This window comes from Poecilia latipinna, unplaced genomic scaffold (assembly GCF_001443285.1).
Source record: "Poecilia latipinna isolate Pla-1442-1.1 unplaced genomic scaffold, P_latipinna-1.0 Scaffold158, whole genome shotgun sequence".
Taxonomy (NCBI): Eukaryota; Metazoa; Chordata; class Actinopteri; order Cyprinodontiformes; family Poeciliidae; genus Poecilia; species Poecilia latipinna.
Window position 1 is genome coordinate 203,223 of NW_015112774.1, and position 17,961 is coordinate 221,183.

The following is a 17,961-nucleotide window of genomic DNA, read 5'->3' on the forward strand; positions in this document are numbered from 1 at the left end:
TGATAGTCATTTCATCTCAACAAGCAAAGTAAATAGGCAAAAAACTTTTTTTTTTTCCAAATTACAACAATATTATATATTGCAATTATGACAATATGAATATTTTAAAGAAATCTACAAGAATAAAGTTGTGTCACAAAGTTGTAATAATACAAGAATTAAGTCATAATATTACCAGAATCAGAGTGCTTCAGAATTTATTCTTGTAGCAAAACAAGAATAAAGTCATAATGTAAGAGGGGGGGAAGTCTTATTATTGACAGAATGAAGTCATAATTTTGAGAGAGTGAAGCAGTAATTTTATGAGAATTCTTAAATGACAGATAAGAACTTAAAATCATGAATGTTGAGCATCTAGTGAAGTTATACTTTGTCATCGGTTTTAGAAATGAGGAAATATTTTTAACATATCAGCAAGAATAATTTTTTCTCATTAAATAGCTTTTTCCACATGATTTAAAAGCATTCTTATGGTAGAATTTCATCTTTATTCTGCTATTGTGATAACTATGCTCTCGGAATAAAAAATAAAGATTCTTATATCCTGGCCCTAATAGTCTGTTGGAACTTAGGTGCCATGAATCAGTAGGGACGTCTTGAAGGAGTATTCCTCTTTTATAAATACTTCAGTCATTAGGTACAAACAAACAGGGGATATTAGATGTAGCCCTGAAGTGAATGGACAGGGACTCTGTACAAATACAAAAGTATAAAGTGCTGCTTTTTTAACACTAAATTCAATGGTCTGCAATACCATCCAGATTACCTGGAGAGTAAGCCGCTTCACAGCATCCCAGGCGTGACTGAAGAGTTCCTTCATTCGCTCCTCAGAAGTCGCCCAGGACTCCTCAGCTGAAGTCTCTGGTATCACCTTCATTGGGATGGACATGGGACGTGATTCTGTGAGAAAGGGGAAAATAAATATGACGATGACTAACTGAACTTGACATTCAAGATTTTATTCAGTAGTCTTTTAAATTCTACTTCCCCAAAACATATTTGGGAACTTTATGCATCCAGTAATGATGTCAGATTTGTTGAAACATTCAGCCCACTGCTTGAGTAACCTCTTTACCACAGAAATAATGTAGCACCCTGTAAAGTCTTAAACAAAATCAATATTTTATTTATTAACATGAGGAAATGTACTGTCCTGCATTTATCCTTTTCTTAACCCTCTTTAAAACTCCCTGTTATTTTCATTTGCTGTACAGTATCATGTTATATGATGTTTAACCGACACTTCATTGAGATGATGTAATGCTGGCACTCAGGTTTCTTGTCTCCAACAGTGGGAGAGGGAACTGTGAGAACTGACATAAAGTGTGTGCGTGTACGCACACACACACGCATGCACGCACACACACACGCATGCACCCTTACTGTTAGAGACATGATTTGTTCTTGTGTGTGCCAGCTGTGGTCCAGACGCAGGCTGATTGTCTGTGCTGACACTCATGGCAACAGAAGTCAAATGGCAACAAACGTACAATTCGGCTTTCAATTACCCGCATTAACCTTGTGGTCAAATCACATCTTTACGGTTTAATAATAGTTCTTTTTACAGATGAAAACATAAAGAGGAAGAAATAAAAAAAATGAGGAGAAAAGATGCACAAGCAGAGGTATGAAAGAAAACCAACCTGCTCCACCAAGATGACCTGTGGTCTGTGTATGTTAAAGCCATCTGGTCATCAGGGTTTAGAAAAAAAAAAAGGGGAGGCATCTCTTAAGACACATTAAACTACATCCCACGATTTAAAGCTCCGCTTGCTCAGCAGACTTATTCCACAGTTGTCATGAAACTGGACTGATGTCACAGGACCATTTCGTCTATTCTGACACAGAGTTACCAAATGTCACAAAGAAAGTTCGCAAAGCAATAACAAATTGTTACTAGGGAAATAGGAAATCAGATGGCTTGTTCACCTAGTTTGTAGTTGCTGTGGAAACCAACTTAAAACGTGTGGAATAACTATGCGTGTGTGTTAAGCACATGTGTGAGTGCAAATAATTTGCGACTAAAAATGTAAGTGGATGGAACATAATGTGTGGCCTTGTATTTGATACATTGGAAGGACCATTTTTCCAACAAATGCCATGTTGTGGGGACTAAAGGGAATTGTGAAGTTAGAAAGACATACAGTGTGCACGTGTGTGTGTATACGTACATGTGTGCAAGTAAAAGAGCACAAAGGAGTAGGTCACGATCACTGAGCATGTTCTCACATCCAGGTTCATTTGACACTTTGGATTATGAGACTAGGGATTTGTAATGTTGCCTACATGTGGTGTGGCACAACTCTTAAAGAGAAACTTTGCTAATTTACCTTATTTAATCAATTAACCAGCAATTTTATGTGTTTTAAACTATTAGTGTGTTTTGTTTTCCTGTAACAAAAGAGACAAGTGACTACTCAGAAAATTTTGCACAAGAATATAAAGTTGAGAAAATACTTAGTCCCCACTTGCGTAGCTCAAAATAAATAGAACAGAAACAGCTTTTATTGACCCACGGTGGCGAAAACCTGGTGTATGAGTTTGTATATGCAGCAGTGTCAACGTCTGTCTTGGTGACCATCTCTAGCTAAAACATAATAATATGGTTTTAATAACCATCATCTCTGGACAAAAGAGCTATAAGCATCATAAAGCACTAAACATTATTGTACATCTACATTTTGTTCTGTAAAAAGATCAGCAGAACAAAATGACGAAGTGTCATTGATCATTTCCCATTGGACGCAGGTTGTGTCTGACGGTGCTTCTTTTCTCACTCCGCCCCTCATGTGGCCTGACTGTGCAGGTTAGTGCAGCTGTTCCCACTTCAGCTAGTTAGCATATGAAGCAGCTCATTTGAGCCAATGGTGTCCAAAGTCAGTCCTTGCTGCATGTTTTAAATGTTGCCCTGATTCAACGCACCTGAATCAAATTAGGGGCTAAATAGCAGACTGCTGTAGAGCTAGGTGACATGAGGACTAATCCTTCCCCCCTCACACTGTGGGAAGTTTAATTTGACAAGAAAGGAGTGTGTTTTGGATGTTTTAAAAGAAGGGTGACTGTTTTGCTCTTTTGTGTCGAAGAGAACTTATTTGCTGCACCTTTGTTTAATAGAAGTTTTTGCTGTTTGGTAATGATGATCTCATTTGTTTTTTAGGAGTGTTTTTGGTTGAATGTCCTGACTTTAATATCAGGGTTAAGCTTTTAAACTTAACTGGTTGTTTTCCTTTTAAGAGGCATCGGTCATGTTTCCTTTAATGATTAAAATCTATTAATTTGCTCTATCTCATATTTTGCCTTTCCAGTCGTCCTAGAGCAGGGGTGGCCAAGTCCAGTCCTCGAGAGCCACCATCCTGCAAGTTTCAGATGCATCCCTGCTTCAACACACCTGAATCAAATGACTGGCTCGTTATCAGGCCTCTGTAGAGCTGATCCCGGTCTGTTGAAGTAAGGATACTTCTAAAACTTGCAGGATGGTGGCTCTCGAGGACTGGACTTGGCCACCCCTGTCCTAGAGTATCAGTCATTTTTACATTACATTTGTTGCAGTTCTGTCATATTACAGTTTTGTTTACCGAACAAAACAGACATAACCATATGATTTTTTTTTTTTGACAAACTATTTCTCTAAACTACTTAAAGGGTTTTTACAATCTAGAGAAGAATTACAGAAATGTGTTTTCAACAAACAGTAGCTTGAGTGCAGATTAATTAAGGAAATAATAAATATATATATTTGAGTACATTTCATGTCATGATGTATTCTTTATCAATGTGAATAGGTAAGCAGAAGGAAAAGTATATTATCTAATTACGTCAACAAAACTATAAAAGATCATTTTATTATGAGCTTCAGTAAGTAAATAAAAAAACTACTCGAAGAATTGCAGAATTTATAGATGCTGACTATTATCACCCTAGTCTAGTATGCACACTGTCACAAATGGTTTACAGTAAGGTGAAGTGTTGCAGACCAGGTTGCAGCTGCATACAGGCAAACCATTTTAATAAACCTAGCTACCCATTTATTTGGATTTGGATGCAAGCTAGTGTTTATTTACATTTACATGACTCAATTTGTTTCCACATTTTTAAAATCAGTGCTGCGCAAAGATAAACTGAAATGAAGAGGAATAAAACTGTCCAGGAGCCATTAGTTTCTTCCCCACTCATTTCCCATCCAGCCAACATAGCTCCAGAGGAAGGATTTTTAGGCAATGATAAGCATAAAGTGATTGTTCCTGCAAAACAGAAAAAAATAGTCCCTGCCAAAGTACAAAGTATTCTGTAAAGAAAAGCCACTGAGAGATGAAGAGAGATCTGCCAACTGTTTTATGACATGCAAAGAATTTCAACATAATGACACACACTGTCTGCGACTCTAAGAGGTTTTGAAAGACCCTATGAGCAATCATCTAAACCCAGTTTCCACTCTCCTCCTCCACTCTGTCATTATCTCTCACTAACACCACCGAGCCTTCATAGTAATCCGTGGCATCCATTGGATGAACCCCAATTCAATCCCAATTTCCCTCTCTGCTCCTCTTACTTAAACCGCGGAAACCAAAGCAACATCCACAAAGCCTAACACTGTTATCATTCTTGAAAGGCGACCTGGGATTCACAGGGATGCATTTTTCCCCAAAGACCTTTCAGTCTGTCCTGGAAGTGAGCGAGAGTACTGGAAGGGTCCGTCTGTGAGTAGATGATACATTCTGAAGTGACGAGGGGAGTACTCTGTGGGGGCAGCTTGGGGTTCCCATCCAATTATTCCTCGTTTTTGTGTTTTCTTTTCCCAACTCCAACCATCATTACCTTGATAAATTATTGACTTTACTAGAAAAATTAAACTACATAAATAACTCCAGAATGAAAATATTATCCCCCTCTGAAAATCCCACAGCAGCCAATAAAAACCTGCCTGACTTCCATCAAGCTACTTGGGCTCGGGTAATGGTAATGTACGACTTTACAGCTCTGCCAGACGTCTTCTCATCAGTTCTATTTCTTTGTTTCTCTCTGCTGTTTATTCCTTCAAAATGCATTCGTTTGTCTTTCTGTAAAACATCCATTCCAGCCTTTACAATGTTCACTGTTTTGATGGTAATTCATCTTACAAAAGCAGACGGTTCGAGACAAGCAGTGCCTCGACAAACACCAGAGTTTACCTCTTGAAGTGAAAGCTGAACACGTTAACAACACAACTGTTTATTTATTCCCCCTTTCTTTTTAGTTTTCTTGGTTACCAGGAAAGTTATATTTTATCTCATCATTCAGACCAGAAGCAGGCGGCAACAAAGACAACAATTCTCCTTCCAAACTTTGAGGAGCAGAGCCAGGTATGGAGCTAGATTTCACAGCTATGGAAGTATGCTCACAGAGAGCCAGCAGCTAATTTTAGGACTGAAAAGAAAAGCCAGTGAGCTCATTACTCTGGTAGATGTTAAAGAACAATGAGAAGCTCAGATCTTGATCAGAGACAGTGTGCTGCTGCCAATAAGAACATTCAGTAGGGACAAATAAAGAAAAATACTTAGAGGCCAGTTTTATGTGAATCAATTTGTGGTCTAATTGTGCGGGCAGACAGAAATCAACCTCAAACTGAGGAAAAAATTGCTTGTTTTTAAAGTCATTTCTCACAGCCTATCTTGTAAAAAACAACAGCAAAAAGTGTTAACACTTCAGTGATTATGTTACTAAGCAACCTTCTAACAAACCTGTGATTAATGTGAAACAAGTTTTTTTTTTTATTTTTTTAGGACTAAAGACAAAATCCCACGCTCTGAAGTTCAAAGGGAAATGACAGGAAGTATGAGAAAGAGAGGATACTGAACATGTACGAATGGATGCAAACAACTAGAGTCATAAAAGAAAATGGCAAAGAAAATAACCGAGGGCCTCTCACTTCCAAAATATTGTGCCCAAAAAACAGGGCCACAGTCAATTACCTAAAATGGTAATGGTTAGGGTCCAAAACTTTAAATGTTTTTCAAAATGTTTTTATTATTATTTTACAATCTGTAATTACCCAATTAAAAAAAAAAAGATAGGAAAAAGGGTTTAACTCGTTTGTAGCCAAAAAGGAGCCGATTTGGACATTTAAGGCATCTCAAAGCTCCTTTATGATATGCACCATTTAGCACTTTCAGAGGAGACACTATATAGAAAGCACTTCATATTTTATAAAAGAATTGCCCGGATACATTCTATGATGAATACCAAGGTGACATCTGTAATATTTCACAGTGGATAGGTTTTGGTAGACCTACCTGTCACTGTTTTGGTCTTCATGGGGCTGCTAGCATAGTCTGAGGCCTGATTGGAGGGCTGCTTGGCCAGTGGTGCACTCCCCACCGACACTTCGTCTTCTCTCCTCTTGACAAGAGGAACTGGACCTGGATTCTGTAAAGACATCCCAGCATGACCGAGCACCCATAAGGTCATAAAACTATGAACACATATTCAAGATCTGTATTTCTGCTTTGCTGCATTTCTGGGGATGACATGATATGATATAACATGAGTTTCTTAGAGCCAGGTTTAGCACAAGGATTGTTTTTTTTTTCTCCTTTACTTATTTATTGTATTTAAGGGTGTTATGCCATTTGGTACACACCAATTTTCTGTGGTGTGTGCATTTCCCAGTAGTGCATTTTATTTGTTTTCACAGAAAATGTTTCTACAGCTTATTCTGTGTAATCTCTTTTTTACAACAAGCCTCAAAGTTCTAAAAAAAAGAAAGAAAAGGATTTAAGAAGTCAATATTTAAATGGTGATCACATCAATAATATGTCGTAAATTAAATAACATCATTACAGCATATGCATGTATTAAAAATATAAACATCTTCAGTTTCTTTGTCTCAAAAGCTGATAATCGTTGTTCATTCCTCCTGAATGACATAATATAAGCTAACTCCTTCAATTGAACACATGGGGGACTGGGAGCATTGAAAACAGCCAAGGCAAATGCCGATTCAGATTCCAGTTCTCTTTTCTCTTCATTGTTCATTTCCCTAGCCATCTTTGTCCTTATCTGATTTCTTTAGTTTCCTGCTCATGCTGGTTTAAGATTACATTTAATTCAACCCCACCTGCTAAATAATGTTCTATCCTCCCTGTCCCAAACTACTTCTTACATTTCCCCTTTCCTCATTCACATACCCAGTGTTTTAAATTTGCTTCCAACTCTTCAATTTTCATTTAAGTGGCTTTTTGGGAAAAGCCACTTAAATTTGTGGCTTTTTGTTGTACAACAAAAGGCATTTTCATACCGAAAGCTTTTGTTTTTGTACTTTACTTTGCATTAAAAATGCCCCTGCTCCCAAGCAGATTTTTTTTCAGGATTTCCTAGAATCTTGTACCAAAAATGTCCGTTTCCTCTCTACTGTCCTTAATATGCATTTCACTGTCCTTCAACTGAAGGCTTTGTGTAACTACCCAGGCCTTGAAAAGTGGCCCTGACAGGCAGATCTCCACAGCTTTAAACAAACACACACACTTTTGCTTAGAAACACACAACCAGCATGTCTATCCTTTAAGTTGGCTTTAGTTCAACTCACACAATCGCATTAATACATATTTTATAGTGCAATTGACAAGTAACAGAACAAAAGTAAAAAATAATGTCATACTTTAAGGCAAATAATCTCCTTTATTTGATGGCTGTGTTCATCCCAAGACATGGGGGTAAAAGTTCGGACGGTAAAAAAAAATGGAGCTCAGAGCCATTTTTAGTCTGCTATGACTGTGATCTGAATCCTGAAAGTGACTCTGTAAGTGAACACCTGGCCAGAAAGATAAATTGACAGATATTGTCCGAGAACACGATACGAGATCCAGTACCTGTTGCTGTTTCCTGCTGCTCCCTCTGTGAGGCTGATACAGTAACCATGTGCAGATGATTGGGTCCACATTTACAGCTATGCCCTGGACACTGACTAGTAGGACGGCACCTGCAAAACAAAAACTAAAAAATATTAGTGAAACAAAAATGGGTGCAAAAAAACAAAAATAATTGTTAGTATAGTTAAAAATCAAAAAGTTCAGGTTTGATAATGCTACACTAGCAACACCTAAGCATATGGGATTAATCAAAATTCATGATAAAATACCCATATTGGAAGTAAATTCAGACCAAACCAAACTATTATTATGAGGAGGGAGATGAGACAGATGAGATCTCTGAAATCAATGTAAGATAATAAAGTGAAAGTGACCCAGATTGTCAATGCACTTCTGTTTCAGAGCAGTCCTTACTGTGTTTCACAGACCTGCTGCTGGGTATCAAGCAGGTTTGTCAGAGTGCAGCAAGGAGCACAGTTTGTTTCAATTGTGCTGTTCAAAGCCGTAACCCCACTAAGCCAAGAATAACATTTTCTTTTGATAAATTTCAATGAAACTCAAGACTTTCACTGGGTTTTGGTTGACTTTTAAAAAATACTCTTGACCAACAATAAGCAGGCCCTGAGGTAATGCATTAGGATCATATCAATAATGATTCCCATGCCACCAGGATTAGTGTAGGCTCTTTGGCTTGCAGTGGAATGTCCCAGCATGATGATAGGAGGATGTTTCTGCTCTAGAAAAGACTTTCAGCAGTTTAATAGAGCTTTGGACTAAACTCAAGTCTTCTGTTTAGGCCTCAGGGTCTGGAATGGGGTCGGAATGAACAAGTATGTGTTTTTACCTCCAATGACGCCCGGCTACCTCTTGCATAGGCTAATATTTTAGCGTCTGTAATGCCTGGTCAGTGCATAATAATAAACCCTCCTTAAGAGCACACTTGCATTTCCAAATACACGTTTTTGTTACTCTAGCTCTCCAGCTTGGCTTGCTCTCCTCTCTATTACTCTTTGTGAACATTGCAAATAAAAATTCTTTAATTTACTCTGCTTTTACAGCATGTTATTAGTGGCCTATGAACTTGTCTGTGTGTGTATTTATGTGCACACCAAGGCAATCATCTGTATCAGAAAAGTAGAAGGTGTGCAGCTGTGTGGTTTCTGTGCATTTAAAATGATTCATGTGTATGATGACAGCCTATAAAATTGTCACTGCCAATGTTTGCGTGTAAATCTAATTTACATTTTTAATACAGTTTGAGGATTCAGAATGTGCTGTAATATTGCACCTAACCCCTTTAGTAATGATATATTATTGGCACAGAATTGTTTTGGGACAAAGAGATTTACTATTCTTACTGAAAACAAATTAAACTGAGAGGCAGCTTATCATTTACACAATGGTAAAGATGTATATCTTTATTGTTGCATTCAAAGAGAATTAATAAACATCTTTGTTTCTAGACATGTTTCCAAGTATGCTATCTCGCTCTCTCTTTTACATCAAATGTTCTCGCATCCAACATCAGATACCTTTTACCAGTCTTCCCAAAAATCCTTAATTCTTCCAGCAGTACTTATCATCCTACAGCCATCACTCACTTTCTCTTCCTGACATGGAATTATAAGCTTAGAACTGTGGCTTGAACTTTTCCACCACATTGTGGCTGCTTAATAGGCTCTGGCTGTGGCTACAGAGCTGGGGTTTGACTTCAAGCTGTTTCATCATCACTTCGGGGCAGCATGGAACCCAAAAAGACTGGGAACAGCCTGAGTAGTGAAAATGTGTTTAATGGAACGATCCTAACTTGTGGTCCTCGGGATGCAGTAAGCCCAATTTAGCACATTTAGCCCAATCAGCAGAAATGACACACAGGACAATAAATTTTCAAACTCTGTTATAGCGGATGGCTGTCTACCGATCTCATCAGTCCAGAACGCTGGTCTTCCAAGCACATCCCAATTTATATACAGCATCTCTGTGATAAACAGTGGCAGTCTGACTGCTTATCTTTCCATACTGAACCTCATGCTGATAAATTCGCCATGTTGACAGATTATAGCACATCCTAAAAAAGCTGTCTTTCTAGGATCATCCTTCCTTCCTCACTGTGTAATGTGCCTGTCTTCTAGAGCTTTGAAGGCCACAGCTTTACTGCATACACTCTCTTCTGGCTTTATCATTGTGTTGACATAAGTGACAAATCCTTTGAAGCATGAAAGATCATCAAAGGGCCTAGCATGCTTAAAGGGTGACCTCGACAGCAGGCTAACTGTTGTTTTTTCCTCCAAGCTCACCGGGTGGCATGTGGGTAATTACACACAAGTAAGAAAAACAAAGGTGTTTTTCTTACTTCTTAAGTATTCCTGACAAAAAAAATGCACAGTGGCCTACACTTTGAAAATATGAACCGAACCACTGACTGCTGTATGAAAAGGCTTGCATTGACTTATCCATGGTGGACCTATTAATGTCAAAGGTGTTGTTTTTTTTTTGTTTTTTTTCCTCAGTGGTGAAATACCAATAGAGGTAAAAGAAAGCTTGGGGCTGCTGGTGTTGTTTTACGGCTGTGACATCAGGCTGCTTATAGCCTCAGGTGACAATGATAGGTCACACCAGTAGTCTTATCTCTGTTCATGTCCAGCCTCACAAATCTAGCCACCACAAAGACTTCTGCCTTCATTCTGAATTCATATACTTGTACAATTATCACAAGCTAACATTGTGAACTCTCTACATGAAAAATTTGCTTTGCTGTGTTGTAACACTGAAATTCAAGAGACTAGGAGTGCTTGGGTCAGAACAAGTTCAACACCAAGTCCCTCATTTGGCACCAAAGTTCTGATTGGGGTTACAAAGGCTGAGACCTCTCAATTAGAAGGCCATGACCTCCGCAGTAAGAGATGGGCAAGGAACCAAAGGGGGTGCTCTCGAACCACCCCCCAGGCAGAGCGGGAGGGGAGGGATTCATGTCCCGGCCAGCTAATCACCCCCTCAGAATCACTTCATTGTTGGATGTGAGGCAACGCAGGAACTGTGCGTCCAGCTTCTCCAACAGAAAATAAATAAATATAGCCCAGCCTGTGTCAGCCAGATGACTTCTGACAGGTTTGGTTAATTTCTAAGCCAAGTAGCAAAACAAAACATTACGCCAGCGTGCACAGCCTACACCGCCTTTAATTGCTTTTCCGATGAGCTCATGACTTGAAGGTGTCCTGGAGCAAGCTATGCTACTCGACAGGTGTTCTACTTATGAGTGTGTAGGTGTAGCTATAAGTGTAATTGTCTGTGTGTGCGCGAGAGAGAGAGAAAGAAAGAGAGAGAGAGAAAGAAAGAGAGAGAGAAAAGAAGTAAAAAAAATGGAACTGCTGACACCATTAAAAAGGGACTCAGCTGTGTTTGGGTGGTTGGCATGCAACACTGTGTGGAGTAATATATATTTTGGTTGTGTAAATGTATCTTTAAGAAGACAGTGTCTACATTACTGCACAGGCACTGATGTCACACAACTTGCAGCCAAACACACATACACACACGCACGCACACACAACACACACAAACAGGCACTTCTCTTCTCCTCGGTGAGCGACGACCAAGAGGCTCGGGGCTACGCTGCCACAGGAGCCCAGGGGCTCAGGAAGGACACAGGCAAGTCTGACTGGAAACAGACCCAGGTCTACGGAAAGCCAGCTCTCATTCTGGATTTATTTAATACACTACACAACATGCTACTATATACCGCATGCATGTATGAACGTAGGCATGCAAGTATGTGTGTGTGTAGAGCGGTGGGAAGGTTAACAGAGTTAATTGGCCTACATGCATTTTATATGTTTGAAAATGATAAAACAGGAGCTACACACTGAAGGTTAGATCAACAGGAGCAAAGTAATCTTGAGAAAAAACAAAGAAATGAGACACAGGTAAAGTGCATAAGCAGTAAAACTACAAATAAAAAAAAAACTGTTTTTATGGTCACGATGACTTGTAATATGGTCATGACATGAGTTATTGGAATAACAACACTATGTCTCAATGAACACAAAGGTAACTAGTAAAAATCACAACAACAAAAAATCACTATGTTGTGCAAGTTTTAATAGTCACTGCACATCCATCCGTCCGTCCATCCATCTGTGCATCCAAGTACCTTACATACAGACCATCTAATGTGCACACTAAAAATTGCTAGCATTATATTAATATTAACATTTCAGCTCTAGTAAATATAAAATAGGGACAATGTTAACACATATAATCAGATTATGTGAAGATGCAAAAATAACGTACAAAAAAAAAATTACTCAGCAGCTATGACCCATGCCAACTAATTTCTATCCTTCAGTCGTTCAAAGTCAAATTGAAATAATTTAATGTTCTAACAGTATAACAGTAGTCAACAAAAGTTGCAACTGTTCTACCTCTTTTTGTTGTGACGTCAGTCATGTTCTATTTCACTCATTGGATTGCTTCATCTGGCCAGGCTTTAAAACATACATGGCCGGTAAACTGTCCCCTTCAGGGTGTAACGAGCAAGGTTATAAAAGTTATTCAAAGTTCTTCTTTCCATGAATAAATCATTAACTTTTGCATGTCCATCCAATTAATTCTGTGCTTGCATGATGCTAACTTTACATAACTGACCAATTAAATTTTACTTCGTCTTGTTTTATTTCCATTTTATTGTGCAGATAGTGTTGATATGTAAATCTGATATATTTCATGGTTTACGTTATAAATGATCTTTTAATATTTAATCTAAACACATAAAATAGGCATTTTTTATTTTTGAACAACTGTGTCATAATTAAGTGAACATTTGCATTCACATAAGAAGCCTCACAGCCATAAACAGACAGCATCTGGTTGACTACACAGTTTCATACACCCACATCATCTCTTCTGGTGTTGAAAACCCAACCCAAGAAGACATGGCTGCTTGTGCCCCAACTGAACTAAACCCGTTCTCATTTTGGAGTCTTCAGTATGTCGTTCCTTTCCTAATCCTTCACAAAACACAATGTCTTGCTCACTCAAAACCACATCAATAGAAAATAACTCGCAGCCGAGTGTGACCCAGTCATTTGTCAGCAAGATAGCTTGCCTTCTTAATGAGAGGGAAAACAGTCTGGGTCCTGATTGCATTAATGTATCATTACCATATCCATCACCAGCATTCACTGCACTGGGTGAACTCCAATGAGCCCCAGTGTAATCTTAGGGGAACAAGAGAGACACTTCTGAGCTCATTAAAATAAATGGTCTTGTGCTTCTGCTTTCCCATAGAAAGCTATAGTTGTGCAAAGTCATCTTATAAAAACCTTATCACTACTATCATTCAGTTGTCTCTGAGGGCTTTCTCTTCAGTTCAAACCAAGTTCTCTCAGTTTGTTATGTAGGGTGAGGAAGGAGGGCAATTTTTAACTTTCCTTTGACTCCAGTTGAAATGAAACATTACCAAGAACAAACATATTGCCATTGAAAAAGATGAAAATGTTCAATAATATGATTGATTTTCTTTCACACATCACCAGTCTGAAGTAGACACATTTTGTTTCGTTTACATTTTGTTACGTTTCAGATACAAATCAAAATAATATTTTTAACTGTTGCATAGTTCAATCAGCCCATTATTTGGACATTTATACAGTTAGTTATACAGCTATGCAATTTAAGTTATACAATTTATACATTAAGTTATACAGTCCAATTTTAAATATGCTTCAAGTCTTGCCAGTATTCAGAAAAATAAGCATTGAATGATTAACAAAAAGAAACAACCAGAGTATATCAATATCACCTTAGATCATTAGTTCATTTGATTTAATTGATAAAAAATTATTGTATTATGTAGCACAGTGAAAGAAAATGTTGGTGCCAGCGTTGCCAGTAAAACATAAACATGTTGTGAAAGATATTCACAAAGCGACCAGACTGGATTTGTGTATTGTTGCAACAGGGACCAGATTGTGGGATCAGATTGGGCGTGATGTTCGTGACTGAGTGACTAATACATCCTCCACTTAATGACTTGTGACAAATGCTGGTTGGAGAATGTGATGCCATTCCACAGCAGAGGGAGCAAGCTTGTCTTCATGCTGGTCACCATCATGAAGAGATAGAGTTTTGCGGCTCACACCAGGTCTCACACACTACAAAGACCTTCATTTGGAGAAATCAATACTTTGTTAAATGGTCAACATGCCTTGTTTCTCCAAAAAGCAATTATCCAATCCATAAATGCAACCAAACAAGAGTAAACAGAAGAATAAGCTGTTTGGCACTGGCTGAAACAATCTGCCAAATTTTTCATGGGCGGAACCCATAAACTCTGCTGCTCAACCCACAAATACATTTTTCTTAATGTCGGATAATTTAAGGAAAAAAATATCAAACTTTCCAAAAGTATGAGATTAATTTCCAATAAGCACTGTTACAACAAAGCAAAAAATAATAAAAATAATAATAATGTTAATTTAATTAATTTTAACATAATTTATAATTTAACATTATAAATTATGTTAAATTTATAAGTATAAATAACCCTATAACCTTAGCCCTATAAAGTAATAATTACCTCACAAAAAATGCCTAATACATAGTCATCAATTTAATGTTTCACATAGTTTCAAAACAAATTATTTGCCCCATTTGCCATGTGGAAGTTTAAAAATAAACTATTCAGAAACAGATTAGGGCTTGATATTTGCAGTTTCTTGCTCATTCAAAATTTAATATTGTTACTCAAAACCCAACAAATGTAATTTTGCACTACACACAGACCCTTTTAAAAAGCTCTGTATTACATGGAAACAAAGAGGAATCTAGTGAGGGGGAAGAATTTTATGAGATTGCTCAAATCTCAAACCAATCTCTCCACCCTCTTTTTTCAGATTTTGTCTCTGAGGGTCTTTCTCTCAGTTTCCATTCCCGCTATCCAACTCATCCTCTTTTTGCTTGCCACAGTAGATTGAAGATTACTCCTCTAAGAGACATAGTTTTTAAGTGGAAGCACATTTGAACCATTTAGCAATTTGGTCTAATGGTTTCAGGATGAGGCATTTTAGCTGCTATGTGGGAACAAAGAGGATAAGGCGATACACAGTGTAATAAAACACCACTTATGACCGGACTTTTTTTCATTCATGAAGCAGCTCAAAGCACGAACAACATTCTTCTATGGCATATATGTATTCTTTGCACAAAAGACATACAGTATAAGAGGAAATGAGCAACGATATGTTGTGTGTGTGTCTGCATTTGTTCTAAACCTTCAGAGAAGCATTTCTTCTCGAGTCCTAGGCCTGTTATTAGCTACCGTTGAATGAAGTCTTGGTTTACACACTCATCACTGACAGTTCAAAGTAAAGGCCAAGCATGTGTTTTGATGTTGGAAGGGGTCAGTCCTGTCTGCACAAACACTGAGGATAATTGGGAGGTGTTTATACATCAGAACTGTATTTAATACAGATAGACATTGCAAACACACGCACGCACACACACACACACGCGCACGCACGCACGCACGCACCATGCATCGCTTCAACAACACTTAAAGGATGCTCAGGCCACCTGTAGCACAAGACAGCTGTCTCACATTAAACACAAAAAAGTGCCAGGTCAGTATTCTAAACAGGAGATAACTCCAGGACAGCTTAGTGCAGACCAGAGGAACAGGAGCATGGGAGTTGAAGGATGATAGACATACAGAGCTGTCAGGAGGGAAGGAGGCAAAAGAAATATTATTAAAGCTGCAGTATGTAACTTTTAATTAAAATATGCGTTTTGCATATTTGCTAAAAACGGTTACTATGTCCTAAGAGTGACAGTTAGGACATAACTGTCAGATTGATCTATGAAGAGATCAACCCCCTCCATCTTCTCCCAGTGCTCTTATTGTTGCCTGCAGAAATGCAGCGCTCCCCATCAAAAACAACCAACCATGTGTACCCACAGCTAAATGGGTTAAAGCCTTAGCATTTCTGCTAGACTCTGCCAACCAGAAGAAGATATAGCACAGCAGAGAGCAAGGGAATAGGACAGGAGATGAGCAACACATACACAAACATGACTGACAGCACCAAGACTCTTCTCATGGTTCTGATTGGTTGTTTCTAGTTAGCACTGGGAGAACGCAAAGGAGCTCAATTTTTCACAGATTATCTGTCTCATACAATACTGTCACGAGATAGTGACAGTTTGAACATCGTAGCTTTAAATGGGTCCATAACTAGCTGTAGCAAACTGTGAGAAACAATGATTTCAGATCTAAAAACAACACAGTCAAAATACTGTAAGCTGGTTAGTTTTATAAATTAAATTAATGTAATTAAAGTATTGTCACATGGACATCGCCATGTTGTTTATCCTACAGTGGATCATAGGTAGATGACATATGGTCATACTCTGACACCAATGCAGCATGCTGTCTTCAGAAGTCTAGATTTTAGTACATTTCCAGGTCTTTGGAAGTCCTGCTCATATACGGTTTATATCCAACTGAATTCTTTAAAGCATTGGCAAGAACAGAATAGAAAGGATTGGACAGGCAGTATATAAACGTATATCAACTACTATTTGAAACTATGTAAACATGGTGGCTCAACTTTAATTTTAAACCAAGAGGGAGCTGATGAAAGTTAATGTCCACTAGCTAGTGGCATCGGCTAAAAATCCTTTCATCTACAATCCTTGTATATGGTGCGAGGGTGAGAGAGTAATGGTGAGGCTTCCTCTGTTTACTGACCGTTTATCTAATGGGCATTTGGGGGCTGAAAGACCACAGCAGGTCAAACCACACACAGCGAAAGGAGTCCAGGACCCCCGGAGGACCACTCAACGTGATGGGATTTTACAACTACTGCTTGGTCCAGGACTACTGAGGCCGCACACACCACTTCACAGCAAAAGACTGACACAAACACACACATACTTGACGCAGAGTGATGATAGTTTATTACTACTGTGCTAGGGCTAAGAGCGCTGGGGGCATAAAGATGAGACGAGGTTTCCTGGAGACCTTGGGGCCCCAAGGTAAAAATGAGGGAAAAACACTTTTAGGCCACTAGATTGTTTCTTTAAATTTGACTTAAACACACTGCATTACATGGGAAGGTTTAAATTTGAACCAATACCAAACTGCATTATGGGTGCAAACCTCACACTGAACCATCAAAACACTGAAAATACTTTGAGTAAATCAAAATCATTTCAGAGAACAGAATTCACCACAAACCCGAGACTACATATTTATAGCTGATAACACCAATTATACCAAATGAAAAGCACAACACATGTGACATCTTTACACTGTTAGCACCTGTGTGGTTCTTATCCTTAGAATCAGTCTCTGGACAGAGGACTGCTTTGTGCCCACCAGACAGAGAAGAAGGGAACACTGAGAAAGTGACTAGCAACCAGCAAATCAAAGACAAGCAGTTTGGTTTGTTTTACATGGTACTGGGCCAGAGTGGAAAAAAAGCTAAATAAAATAAACCTTTAATTTGACTGAAATTGGAGGCAACAGGCGCTGCTGTAAGAAACGGCTGTGAAGTGTGATTTCTTGCGGTTTGGGTTAATCCTGATTGAGGAGCCCCTGAGTTGAAATGTCAGCAATATGAGACTAAAACAAAAATAATTACATCCAGAGTTAATGAGCACAACTGCCTGTGGCACTAGTGAGAGGAGGAGGAGGGAGGGGAAGAAAGAGCAAAAACGAAAAGGAGAAAGACAAAAATACCCCCTTGAACAAGTTTAAAGTGTTGCTGACCCTAATCTTTCAAACAGAAAAGTAAAAATTATACATGAATCGTTAGGCCCGAAACATGCCCCTGGCAGATTTAGGTTTAAAGTAATCCTTTAATTTTACCAACACATTGCTTCCAACTATAGGTAAAATGAACATTTCAGAGTGGCTCAACTTGAATCTGTGGAGGGAGCCAAAGATGATTTCCTCTGACTTTAAAGAGCCGGTGAGCTGACATCACCACAAATTACTTTGGAAAATACCAGTAGAAATATGTGGAAATTATAAAGATGTTCATCAATTATAAACATGTAATTGATATGACAATACAGTTTTTTTTCATTGATAATTAAGAAATATATATATATATAT

General features: G+C 38.3%; 1 protein-coding gene across 4 annotated transcripts in view; it reads right to left on the reverse strand.

Annotated features, from left to right (window-relative positions):
- The window catches only part of vps13b (vacuolar protein sorting 13 homolog B), a 311,731-nt gene that overhangs the window by 191,260 nt on the left and 102,510 nt on the right, over positions 1 to 17,961 (reverse strand). For all 4 annotated transcript variants that reach the window (XM_015029616.1, XM_015029614.1, XM_015029612.1 and 1 more), the window contains 3 exons: positions 7,845 to 7,954; positions 6,270 to 6,402; positions 767 to 900 (listed from right to left, as the gene is read on the reverse strand). In XM_015029616.1, coding sequence (XP_014885102.1) covers positions 767 to 900; positions 6,270 to 6,402; positions 7,845 to 7,954 — 377 coding nt within the window. The remainder of the gene's footprint in view (positions 1 to 766; positions 901 to 6,269; positions 6,403 to 7,844; positions 7,955 to 17,961) is intronic.